General features: G+C 28.1%; 1 protein-coding gene across 2 annotated transcripts in view; it reads right to left on the reverse strand.

Annotated features, from left to right (window-relative positions):
- LOC112680659 (sodium/potassium/calcium exchanger 5-like) overlaps positions 1 to 14,529 on the reverse strand; it is a 40,977-nt gene that overhangs the window by 14,713 nt on the left and 11,735 nt on the right. For both annotated transcript variants that reach the window (XM_025550823.1, XM_025550824.1), the window contains exons 2-3: positions 6,967 to 7,182; positions 2,028 to 2,432 (exon numbers count right to left, since the gene is read on the reverse strand). In XM_025550823.1, coding sequence (XP_025406608.1) covers positions 2,028 to 2,432; positions 6,967 to 7,182 — 621 coding nt within the window. The remainder of the gene's footprint in view (positions 1 to 2,027; positions 2,433 to 6,966; positions 7,183 to 14,529) is intronic.

Below are 14,529 nucleotides of genomic sequence, written 5' to 3' on the forward strand. Positions count from 1 at the left end.
ATAATTATAATTATTAAGAAACATACTTGCTTAAAATGTATATAAACATACATAAAGTATTATAAATTAATTACTAATTACTAAAAATAATATAATAAATTCTAAAATCTAAATACTTAAATCTAATTAACATTTTAATATTTATTTTGTTGATCTGGGCATTGTCGAAGTGCACGTGGCCTAAAAATAAATTCTAACATAATCGACTCTGAAATCGTCCGTGATCAACTGGTCGATCGCGATCGACCGTTTGCCGTCCCTGGTCTGTAGTTAGTTCTTAGTTTTACTAACTAAATATATTTTATATTAAACAAATTGTATTTTGATAATTAATTAACAATTATTAAGTGACGAAGAATTCAAACTGCTGGTTTAACGGATGATTTTAAAACGAATTCGGAAATTGGTATATTTTTAAATAGTTTTTTTGGACTACCGTTTTTACCTCTTGAAATGGTGAGTGATGGTTTTGTGTTTGATATTATGGCTCTTGCTTCGACTGGTTGTGAATAATTTATTAATTATTATTAATTATTTTAATTGAATATATTTCTGAGAGTTCAAATTTCCCTCCACAGTAGTTTATCCGGTAACAAAGATAAAGGGTAACAAGTTAAGGTGTAAGACCTTTTGCAAGGATCATGCGTCACGATTGCAATGCATTTACCGTACAATAATTAACAATTGTATGCACCGCAATAGTATATCGATAACATCGCAATGCAAATGAATAACATGTAATGTAGTGTCACCGCATGTCTCGTTCGCGGCCGAATATGTTATAGCCGACACCCATGCAAACATACCGTAAGATATAGGTAAGTATACATTTATATGTTTAAGAATAAAATACGTACAATGAGATAGATGCATTGTACGTCGCATCAGATGTTCAGCAAGCAACGCTATAAATACCTACACCAAGTACCTATACGTATAATACAAAAGTGTTTTACACATCGGTACGTCTGTTACTACAGTAGTGTGCTGTATTACTACGTGAGCACGTGGTCAACTTAAAAGTTAGTGTTACGAGTGCGTTTACAATGACGGTAAGCGTATTTTGATGTATTGTTTGTTGTTATTGACGGCGTCGTATAGTTACATAACGTACTATGTAGTCGCCGTCGACGGAAACACGCATACGAACACACGCAATGGTGGCTGTGATAGAGGGTGTATCAAAATTACATGATTCGCAAATCGTTCATAGGGGTTGTTCATATTTAAGAATTACTAACGCAATGCATCCTTTTTTTTTTTTTTTTTAAAAACTTCAAACCACCAATCGGAATACTTCATTACTCGATGCATGATTTATTGTACGTTTTATCGAACATAACTAATCGTATCAAGTAAAACGAAGTGTGTGGTAAAGCAAATCGTACGTCTTATTGAATCGGAAAGAAATCCAAGATTGAATCGAAAGACTGATGGGTGCGGATTCACTTTACGTGAAGTTGAACGACAAGTCGTTACATGTAAATACAGACTTGATGCATTGTACAAACTTTTCGTCCTTTTTAAGTTTAATTCTCTACTAAACTATTGAGTTTCAATAATTAAATTAATCGAATACTACTGAAGAGCGTAACCAAATACAGTGAAACTGGATAAAAATTTGAACGTGAAGAGTCTACACTGGAGACATTATAAAATGTACGTTTTATTGTACGTTTTACATATCCAGCAAAACGGACGATAATTCGTTGCGCGTGAACCGGTCTTAAGACATCTGCAGACATCGAATTCAAAAACTTGTATTGCATACGAACGAAATCGGGGAGGATAGGGGGATAAGATAATGTCGGGGTGTACGATTAATGTGACTGTGCGTTAGATTCGGAGGAGGAGAAGTAGGAGGAGGAGGGGGAAGTTCGAGCCGCCACTGCGATGTTATAGTGTTCGGGCGCGTAACAACAAATTATAATATTATGATCCCACGCACACGTTTCACGTGTAACCGATATGACGAGTGCGAGGAACGATGATGATGATGATAATAATAATAGGCAGTAGTCACTTACAGGACCGGAAGGAGTTCTTGTTTTTCAACTTTTTCGCGGCCATCCGGAGCTTGCCTTGCGTGAACATCAACAGGAAGTAGCCGAAGTACATGATCAACATGAACAGCGCCTCGTACCACATGACCACGTCGTCGACCACGATGACGGCCAGCGCGACGATGGCCACAATGTACACGCCGCTGTCGCGCAGCAGCGGCCACTTCTCCAGTCTGATGGCCTTTTTGGCGGCCAGGCCCGCGCATGCCGACACGCCTAGCGTGTTGTATATGGCGCTGCCCACTATCGTGCCCACACCCAGGTCCGACTCGGTCAGGAACGTTCCGATGACGCTGACGAACAGTTCCGGCGCGCACGTGGCCGTTGCCATGAACGTCGCGCCCGCCACGTCCGGTGAGATGCCCAGGTCTGCGCAAAAGGTACACACAAACCACATTAATAATCACATCAATGCAACCCTATCTCGTTTCACACGGCGCGTTGACGATTCGTACAGGGTGAAGGGAAGGGGGAGCGGATAACGTTTTAAGCAGTGGTAATTATAATATCGCTGGGATTTGCGGTCGTTAACAATTCTTAAACACGTTTACCGACGGAAGTTAGAAACACCTTATCCTTGTGCAGGAGCGTATTCAGACTTACTTCTAGGGAGCGGGAATCAAATGTTTTCTTTAATTCAAGCTCAACATGTACAAAAAAAATTGTTGGTAATATTTAAATCAGGTGAGTCCTTAATATTTGTGGTTTTTTTTTTAAATCTAATGCCGAATCCACTTAGTATCAACTTTTGTGTCGTTTTATTTTAATACCTGTCTGTGTTTTGAAAGTACGTTTGTGTCTTATTTGATTTTTCACTAAGTGTGGACTCGACAGAAATCCCAATTCAGTATTCACAGCTACGTGTAATTTGATTTCATTATAAAATAATTTACATTAAAAAAAAATTGAAATGTGTATCTCACATATAATCGATTCATTTAATATGGATTCTGGGGGGGTCGCCCCCTTCGCCCCTCCCTAAAATATGCTTTTGTTCTTGTGGCGGCGACTTGTCCCGATCGAACCGCAATATAACCACGACATAACCATAGATGCGTTCGTCTCGTTAACGGGCAGTAATAGCACAGAACAGAACAACTAAGGTAGGGACAAAAAAATAAATAAATAAAAAATCAACCGCCATTTTGATCGAGGTAATTTTTATCAGTTTTAGCTAATGATTAGAATATTTTTATAACAAAAATCACGTTTGATTTGCAATTATTAGATTGTTTTATTTTGTGATTTCTACTTTGCATTTATCCTACGTTTTTTTACTTTGTGCCAATCACAATGGCGCAACCAGGATTATAGAGGAATTAGAGGGGGGTACAAAAATATAATTATTTAAAAATAGCTAGCAAATTTAATTATTGTAATGATTAATGTAAATATTCTAATTATAATGTAAAATTTAATGATAATTAAATATATTACGTAAAAAATAAAAATAAAAGGTATGTACAAGTTTAGAAATTGAAATCTAAGCAATGTTTTGTAAAGCTTAAATGTTATATTACTTTCTCAAGTATTACGTTGACTTCGTAGTAGATATTGAGAGTAGCTAATCCATTGAGTCTTCTTTTTGATGTGGAATTTCTTAAATCAATCTTCGAATCAATTATTCAATTTCGCCAAACATTTTTATTATTTTAGAAAGATAAGACACAGTTGAAGGGGGAGGGGGTCCGGACCTAGAGACTTTCCCTAGTTGCTCCACTAGCCCATCATATCCACGCATTACGTGCGTTATGTTCGACCGACATAACGATCACTTATGCTGCAGCGTAATGTTGTATCACGTAAACGTCTATCAAACGCTTACGATTTATTTTTTGATCGACGACGAAAAGAAAATGGACGTTATCGGTAACCATCTTTCTATGTCCAATCATAATTTTTACGCCATGCATACTTATAATAGTTATTATTATTGAGAATTAACGCTATGCAGTGAATCTACAATAATATGGCTTATAAATAGCTCAAGTATAGATATGGTCACTAGTAAAAAAGATCTGGGAGTAATATTCTGTTCTGATCTCAATTTTCACAATCATATAGAGTCAATCTGTTGTAGAGCGTTCAAGACTCTAGGTTTTGTTATCCGAACGTTGAAGAACTTTAAGCTGGCCACCTCACTTAAAACGCTGTATTGTTCTCTGGTGAAGTCCTTACTAGAGTATGCATCCGTTATTTGGGATCCGTACACGACAGCTGACTCCTCACATCTAGAGCAAGTCCAGAGACGTTTCTTTTCATCTGCCGCCAATATTTTGGGAATACAGCACAATAAGCATGATTACCTTTCTGTCTCTAATAAGCTTGGTTTGATTTCCCTGGTTGATAGACGTATGACAGCTAATTTGATGTTTTTGAGTAAGCTAATTAATGACAGTATTGATGCTCCCTCCTTACTCTCCCAAGTTAACTTTAGAGTTCCCCCTCGCTCTTCAAGATCATGTTTTCCTTTTTTAATTCCTTTCCATTATACAAACTATGGTAAGAATAACCCAATTGATCGAATGATGCGTTTGGCCAATGAGCATCCTACCCTATTCAGTTTATAATACTAAATTCATTATGTGTTTTGTTAATTAATAATTCCTTTATGTCATCAAAATACTGTATTATTTAAGTTGTATTAACCAATATTTGTAATTACTTTCTGTTACCAAGTACAAGATTATACAAATGTATGTAAAATGTAATATTGCACTTTTGGGCCTTGTGCCCGTTATATAATAATAAATAAATAAATAAATAAATAAATATGTAGTTCTAAGCAGTGTTCGACTAGGCAAAATTAAAGAAGGGGAACTCTATTTACTTTAAAAAAAGAACGTCTCTAAAACTGGCTGAGCGTTATGATTATAGCGTAATAATAGTAGGGGGACGCTAAAATTTCTGAAAATTAGTTTGGGTATTCCGTCCCCCTGCGTCCCACCACAAGTCGAGCACTGGTTCTAAGCATAACGAAATGATTTGATGGAAAACACGATTATGGAACTTTAGAGACTGATATTTAAACAAAGAATTCGAGTAAGAAATTTTTATTTCTTTTAATTAAATAACCTTGTGCTTAAAACTAAAAATATTCTTAATATTTAACACATAAGTAGGTTAATCTTTATTTTCTTTCGGAAAACGTCTTAAAAAAACACGGTAGCAACGGAGCTTTAATATACACGGACATTAAAAAAACATTTGAAGACAATTCTGTCTGTGACATCTGTGTGATAATATCATTCACGGTATTGAAATATTATTATTGTTAATAACATAATAATAAAAACAGTTTAAATAATTTTTAGAAAATAGTACAATAAAAAAAAAAAAAAACATGAGTAAATAGCACTTGTGTTTACGTGTGTTTATGTATCATATATTATATAATACATTTAAAAATTGTATGATCATTACTATTTTATTTACTGTTTTCATTTCAAAAACTAAGAAATATATTTTATGAACTTCCAATCTTTCAATCCACCCTTGATCAAAGCTATCATCAACTTTTCCTCTCAGAGAGATTTTTATTATAATTAACTTTTTCTCTTATTTATATATTTTGAATGTATGAATATGTGAGTGTATGTAAATACATTTTTTTTCTCTCTTTCTTTATATATTTTAACTGTTGAGACAAATGAATTTATACATTTATACATTATTGTAAGTTTCTTAAATAAAAAAATCTTTTATGAACTTTTATGAACAATGTATAAATATATATATGTATCGTTTTTTTCTCCAAAATATTGAAAAATTTTCAATTTATTGAAAATGATTAATTAATATAATATTAAATTTAAAAATGTTTCAATTTTATTCATTCATTTAACCAATAATTAAATTTTAGAGGTCAAAAATATTTGTGATTAAATTAATTAAATTCATAATTTAAATTTTAAGGTTGTCTACGTCTTTACTGTATTAAATTACCCAGTACAGGGGCTACTAGGAATCTTAAACATTTTATACCTACTCATGTTTATTGATTTTTTTCTATACACTTTATTTTTAATAATTGTTTAACTAAATGTTATGCAATCATATTTACTAGTAGCTAGGATTAAATAATACTTAGGAACCTCCATTTATTGGTTTCGGAACGTTGATCAAAGTTGAACACACATATAATTATCATCAATTAAATCGTTTATTTTCTGATTATATACAAATAATCTATAATAATAAATGCAAATTATTTTCATTTCTGTTATTGATTTGCATAGTATTGTTTATATTTGTGTAGATGAATATCAAGTAAATATCAACATTATTGATGCGAACAAGTAATTAATACTGATCGAAATTGACTTGATGTGGTCGAGACTTTGATGAAAATGAGTATATTTACTCACAATAGTATAGCATTGTTTTTTTTTTTTTTTGTAGAGCTAATTATTATTCAAACAAATTTGTGTTTTTTTTACGAGAAATTGTGTGTACCTACATATTCTCTAAGGAGATTTTTTTTTAATCTATATTACACTTCCGATTTGTCTCGATGTCAAGGATACTGTTATCAAGGAGACAGTTATCATGGTCGTGATTCAAATGATACTCAATAAGTAATCGTTATAATAGGCCCTTGATCCTTGTGAAATTTAACTAATCCCCTCTTACCTGTAATTTGGAATTATTTTCATAAAGTGTATCATGTTACAAAGTTAAAAAATAATAATAAATAAAATAAACAAAAAACGCGTTCATGAAGTTATGTTTTAAAACTCGAATAGGTATTATATTATTCCATTCATGTGTCCTCGTGATAGAACTATATACCTATTATAATTATTAATTTAGGATCATATCAATGGATTCAAATACCTTATATTACAGGGTAATATTATTATTTTTATTATTATTATTAGTCAAACATGTGTTACACACGTACCTAAACATATGCAAAACACCGACGGTAAAAAATAATCATTGCACACGAATGCTATGAAAACGAATCCATAAAATGCCACCAAGAAGTGAAAGACAACCGCACCGTGACGTCTTTGTTCGTTGGTGAAGAAGTCTGGAGGAAAGTCGTCAATAGAACGGCTGGCATTTTCACATGTACTGCTGTTACCGAAACCGTAACTGGTACTCGTATCATTTTCTAGAAAACAAAACATAAAATACATTTTGATTATTTTAACAAAATACCCCGGATGAGATAATATTTTAAAAAGTAGATAGTTAAATTGCATATACACATCATTACGTAAATATGTATACGAGTACATCATATTGTGTGTAAATCATTAGATCAAAGACACATATTTCATTATATAGCTCGACTATATTTTGGTAGGTCGGATACCTATATTACGGGGAGTTGGTAGATTTTATTGTATTATTATGTTTCTGTAATTTTTATTGAACCGTAAAAAAAAAAAATATTTTAATTTATACTAACATCGTTTTCATTAATTCTTTCCCGACGAATTGCAATCATATGTTTTCATATGTTCATACTACTTTTTTTGAAAGTGTATATTACTTCTTCATAATTATTAAATGTTGTTTGTATTAATGCTTATTATTATAATACTACAGATTTAAATGTTCATTTGATGAAAACTTCCTCAATTAAATTTATTCGCCTACATATCCTTACAATAAAAACCAGGTGAAGTGTTTGTACTAAATAATATCAAATGAAAACAAGTATATTAAACGACTATTTATTAAACACGCTTGCTCTTAATTGAAAACACTACTTGTTTATTACGTCTACATTTTAAAGTTAACCTTCAATCATTATCCTACGCGAATCGATAAAATCACGATACGGGTAGTTCATACATTGCACTTTATACACATACATTAAAAGCTGAATATATAAAAATGTATCAAAATAGTTGTAAATAGAATAAAACTATTTAATAGTTATGAGATTATATCATAGACGTGCGTACGGGGCGAGCCGGGCGAGCCCCGGCTTGGCCGGAATTTTTTTGGGGGCATAGTAAAATTTAAACTAACCATAAAATGTCTTTATATATTTTAATATGTTCGTGGAAATCAATTAATTGTATTTATATCATTTGATTTTAAAGAATTTAAAGTTTTACTTTTAACTTCAAAAATATATGTTTAAAAATTAGCAATATAATACTTGATTCTATATATATATATATATATATATATATATATATATATATATATATATAAATACTACATTGTTTTTCATTTACAACAGAATCTTCTATGTTGAAGTGTTAGAAAAAAATTATGGGTACTGTTTAAGTATTGGGGCACTAATTGTATTTAGGCTCGACCGGAAATTGAAGTTTGTACACACTTATGGATTATATATCTAAACATCATTAAATTACTTAAAACACGATGGCTTTATAGAGATATGAAGAATTTAACATAGTTTTCATGTTGATTAGAACACTGAATACATTGTTGTATTGTGAGATATATACATATAAGTTACTTGTAATAATTAAAATTACATACTTATATTAATATGAATATATACCTAATTATTATAATATTGTAAACTAAGAACTCATAGGCCCCACAGGAACCTGTTAAGTGGGGCTTATTATATTTTAGAAAAGATAAACAATTATAAAAATAACAATAACAATAATAATATAAAAAACAATTTATCATATATTTTTGTAAATAAAGAATAATGAGCTTAAATAAAAATAAATATTTTTTCAAAAAAAATCTATTAAAAATACGCAGGATCGGTGATATATCTTGAAATATATCCACCATATAAGATTTTGAAAAGTCTATCATTACTTCTTCACATTTCTCATTGATATTATAATATATCCTGGAACAGTAACATAAGTAGCGGGGGGGGGGATCGAGAGTACATTGAACTTTAAATTGGGCTTCATTTGTGCTTAAACACGGCCCCAAAAACACAAGATGCTTTAATAATATTTCAGAAACTGTTGTTAATAATATGAGATTTCTATACAAAGATGTCTAAACTTCTTGTATAATTTTTACATCATTACCCGTCACAGTTACGACACCGAAACATTTTCTTTCCAAAATCAAAATTATAAAAACTTATTTAAGAAAATACTTTGGAAATGAAAGATTTACAAGTATAAGTATTCTAAATATTGAATCCAACAAAATTTAAGATTTGAATATATATAATGTGATTGACGATTTAGCTAATGAAAAAGTCTCAACAATTTTATTTTTTTCAAAATCGTAATATATTATTATTTTAGTTTAATCTAAACATTAATGTTATTAAATAATAAATAATCGATACATAGCAATTACTTATCCTTATACTACGTATGTTTTTACCTAATTTATAATTTCTGTTATTGATAAATTAATATTTTATAAATAAAATGCATTTATTATTTTATATTTTTTTGTACCGTATAGATAAATAATAATTTAAAACTGTTAAAATATTTCCAAATATATTGTGGTTTCATGGAAAATTAAAATATTTTATATTTACTAAAACCAGATTGCTAATATAAAAAAGTTAATATCGTTTCTTTTAAATTATTATGTTCACTAAATTAAATTATGGTGAAACGTTTTTAAAGGACCCTACTGTTGTTGTTGTAGTTGGACTATTGTTTGTACTAGGAACTCACAAAATCTAGTTGTTACACTGTCTTGGGAACTTATTGAATACATTTTTATAGATTGTAAAAGTTTCTTTGTAATGAGAACATTTTTTTACTATTCAAATATTGTTCCTGAACGACGTAATAATCATAAAGTACTCGTATATGCAGTGTATTGTTGTGGGGCAAATATAATTCTAGTGAATGCTGAATTTATTCTAAAATGGTTAAGAGTATATATCGCATATTTGTAATTCATAAACCTATCTCATTTTGGTAGCATTCATAAATCTGTGTATAGACTGAAAAAATGTTCACATAACAAAGAAGAAATTTATCTGAAATGTAGCAATCTAATTTTTTTTTTATATGTAGCTTACTAATAAAAGTTTTTTGTCTAAAAAAATTCTTTTATATTTTAGTTTTCAGCTAATGATATATGTATCGAATACTTATTTTGAAAAAATTCTAACTTGAACCCATATATATTTTATGAAGAGTTATAAACGTATGAAACCCAGGACTGAGTTTAAAACCTGGTCATTAGGCTTTTTTTATTTTTATTACTAACAAAACAAAAGAGTAATATTTTTTTAGAATTTGTTAGAATATTAGAATAATATGCTCACATTATTATATGATAAAGCTCATCTTGCTTTTTTGACTAAAACTTAATAATTGATACTATTTTATGTTCGTATTGATAAAATTTAAGATGCATTAGTAGTAAACAAAATGAAGAAACTGTAAATAAATGTAATTCATGCTGATAATAGTTACGTTAAATTTAAATAGAAAATCATTTACAGAATGATAAATACAGGGTTTGAAATTGCAAAAAAGGGCAGGGGGACTCTAATCATTCTCAGCGTTTCATATAGTGTCACACAATTAATCATAAATATGTATATATATTATGTGTTATACTCGTAAGTGAACAATTTTCTTTAAAAATTATCTAAAAATTTTTGAAAAACATGTATATAAGTATGTACTATATAATTACTATATAATTTACAATTTATATATTTCTTAGTTTTGTTTATAGAACACAGTTTTGTTTAATACCTAGTGATATCAACTAAATTGCAAAGCCAATATTTCAACTGTTTTATTGTTAATGATTATTTTTAACAAATAGTTAAGCGTTTTAATAACCTTTTCGGAGAAATATTAAAGGGGATGCTTTGTAAGTGCTATGAGAGGTAGAGAAACTTAGTTCCCTTGCGTCCCCCTCACTTTAAACCCGGGATATATATATTATCGCATATTTCTTTATGTATAATATTAAAATTTTAAAAGTAATGAGTTCCATCTGCACTTAAAATTACATTTTTTAGAAATGTTTTCATAATTTAAAATCCAATTTTAATACATTTATTATACTGCAAATTATAAATTATCTACAATTTTTATATAAAATTTCAATTTTAGAAATTCAATTTATCCAGCTGTATAAATAATTATATAAACTTTGTAAGTAGAAGAACTTTTTCATATTATTGGCTTAAAATTAATTGAATTTTATCACCATAAAAGTTACTTTATAAATTATTAGACCACATAATGTGTATCCCGTTACATTAAATGATAGAACCAATACATCTAAGTGTTATTCTTGCTATTATATTTTTTTTTTTGTAACAATGTTCATTTTAACGAAATATAATTTTTGCAACATATATTGAGCATCAAAAGCATTGAATTTATATCTATATTAAAAAAATATGATTCATTTAAGAAATTATGCATTGATAATATATAAGAGTGACAAAATAAATATTTTAAAAATATATTAATAAGTTAATAATAAGAAGAAGAGTTGCTTAATTTGCTTACAAAACATCGGTGTCATTCATAAATAAATTTGTTTTGATTTTTTTTTAATGAACTTAAGTACTCGTACATATTTATGTCTGGAGAAATAAATTATTACATAAATAAAATATGTTCTAAAATTAATAAAAGGTAATTAAATGTATAATAATAATTGTAAATTGATGTAAAACATGACTATTAGCATTTTAATAAGATATGTGGATAATATGTGGATTATGAATTAATTCTTTTGGAAAATACTTATAAGACTCAGTTTTCAGTGCTTTTTCTTGGAAAGCTGTGTAAACTGTGCTTGTATAGAAGTAAAAAGTAACTAGTCACTTAATAGATATGTACTTAATTTTCAATCGCTCAATGTTTATCAATTTATCATTCATTATAAAAAAATATGTATCATTAAAAAAAAATAATGTTGCCAAAATTACAGATGGATCAAAAAACCCAGTTAATATCCGCATGAAATCTTACTACAGATGGTTATTTGATCATTATTCCAAAAATATGACATGTTTGCATAAAATATTAATAGAATAAATACAAATAGGTTAGTAAATTTAATATAGATGTAAATCATAATAAAGTATTAAAAATTAAGCTGTTGTCGTATAATAATCATATATATATATAATTCGTTTCCTTCTACGTATTTGGAGTATTTAATAAATTAATATTACTAGTAAAAGGGTATCTTTGTGTTTTTCGTGGTTTATTTTGAGTTTGAAATCTTGTTATATTTTTCATTTTTAATAACGTAAAAAGTTTCAAAGAATTAAAATATTTTAACTAAATGAATGCAAAAATATTGTATAATTGTTATTGAAATAATATGAGAATATAACTATAGAATCCTAAGTTATTTTGATTCCACTTCAGTGTAATCAATATCACTTCATTAATTTGTATTTTTTTTTTTTTTTTTAATAACAATTATATAAATTGAGAAATAAAAATTGTGTTGTCATTTTAGTTTATGATAAAATAATTGGCCTTTTTTTTACTGTAAATATTTTATTTTATAATTTATTTGCCATCATAAAAAATTAATACACAAAAAGGGGGAGCATTATGTATGCAAGCGTACATATTTAGTTTTGATCAATTGTTGCAATAATAAGAAACACAATTACACACGTTATAAATATTTTCTTAAAAATGTGTAAAATATCCGACATTATTTTAAAACTTTATTATATATTATATATATTTATATATTTATTAATTCTGGGATTTGGTTTAAATCTAAAAATTTTGGTAAAAAAAACTCGTTCGAATTTAATAATTTTAGATTCAGTACACTCTATAAAACAAAGCATCAATACAAATGTTATTGGTACAAAAAGCCAGCAGGAAAAATATGAAATATCTGTAATGACGGAATGTTGGGTTTAACGTTTATACATTTTATTACCTACCACTATACTATACTTTACTGGTAGTAGTAAAATAATGCACCTATGAGTAATTTATTAATATATTTAACAAATCTTAAAAATACCAGTTTTTATCAGGAAAATAAATTAATATTTTTGTTAAGCTATATTATGTGAAACTAATTAAACGTGGTACGTGAACCATGCGTTATAATATACTATTAACACAATGGTAGCGTTTTAATTTAATCAATAATCATATATGTTATATATTATTTATTTTTATTTCATTAAGTCTATATTTCCAATAAAAGTTGTTTATTTAGAAAATTTAAGTAACGTCTATGCAAAATTATTATTTATTCAATTAATATACAAGCAGATGATGGAATTGCTTTAATAAAAATAAATATATGTACATAATTTTTTTAAGAATTTAAAAATAAAAACCTAATTTCTGAAACTATTATTACAGGATAAATATTATAACAAATTCAAAATAATATAAGTTTGAAAATTAAAAAAAAAAATGTATTGACATTAAAAATTATAATAATTTAATATCAAATTATAATAAAAATAAAGAAATCTGTACATTGTATCATATAATATATCAGTACAATTATTTAACATTGTAATTATTATAGGTAAGTATTTTTTAATTAGATTTTCTCTAAATCAAAATTATTTTTAATATTTAAAATAAAAAACTGAATAAGCAGTATTGAGCAAATTTCTAACTATATTATATAATGACAAATTTTGTGTTAAAAAAATCATTCAAATCAAGACTCGATTAACTAAAAAATTGACAATACTACATTAATAACTTATGATATAAATGTCTATTATCTACAAACTGCCTATTCATCAATATGCTGCTTCTTATTTAAACTTTCAACAAACTTAAAAGTACCTATTATCTTTAAAAATTGCTCGATCAGTGTAACTCAGATTACGTTTGATTTATGATTCACTACATGAACAAAATAATACACGCCTATTCTGAGTATTTTTACTAATCCAGAAAAGGCTTTTTGTGAGAAAAACTCATTTTAATCAAACAATTATCTTGTAAATATTGTTCAGATTTTTTACTGCAAACTTAAATAAGTCATTCTGTATAAATTATTCTTAACACAATTATTTAGTTACATAATATGATACTTAATGAAATCCGATATATATCCATTTATAACTAAACTGACCGCTCGAGAAAATAAAAGGATCATCATTCATAAATAATACAAAGTATCAGATGAAGATCAACTACCTTGTAAAATTATAATATAATGCGTAAATTATGCTTGAAAGATTATTATCAGCTATAAATACTACATTTAATAAATAAAAGTATGAGTATCTACATTTTTTGTTACATTTTTATTTTGATATTTGTTTATAATACATATTATTATATGTTACATTTTAAATAAATCTGTAGAGCAACATTTTTTTCCCCTTATTTCAACTGCCATGATCGCTTTCTTTTTATCGGCAATCATTTATACTTTACGGGACCCATATTCAGATTGACTAGAATCGCAGCGATTTCTTGACGGATAGCATCCTTTGGTTGTTCAATAGTTCTAGGTTGATGTTTGAAAACTTCAGATTTGAGGTATCCCCGTAAGAAATAGTTACATGGACTTAAATCAGGGGAACAAAAAAGCCATGTAA

Source organism: Sipha flava, unplaced genomic scaffold (genome assembly GCF_003268045.1).
Source record: "Sipha flava isolate LNK unplaced genomic scaffold, YSA_version1 179_pilon_pilon, whole genome shotgun sequence".
In the NCBI taxonomy this organism is placed as follows: Eukaryota; Metazoa; Arthropoda; class Insecta; order Hemiptera; family Aphididae; genus Sipha; species Sipha flava.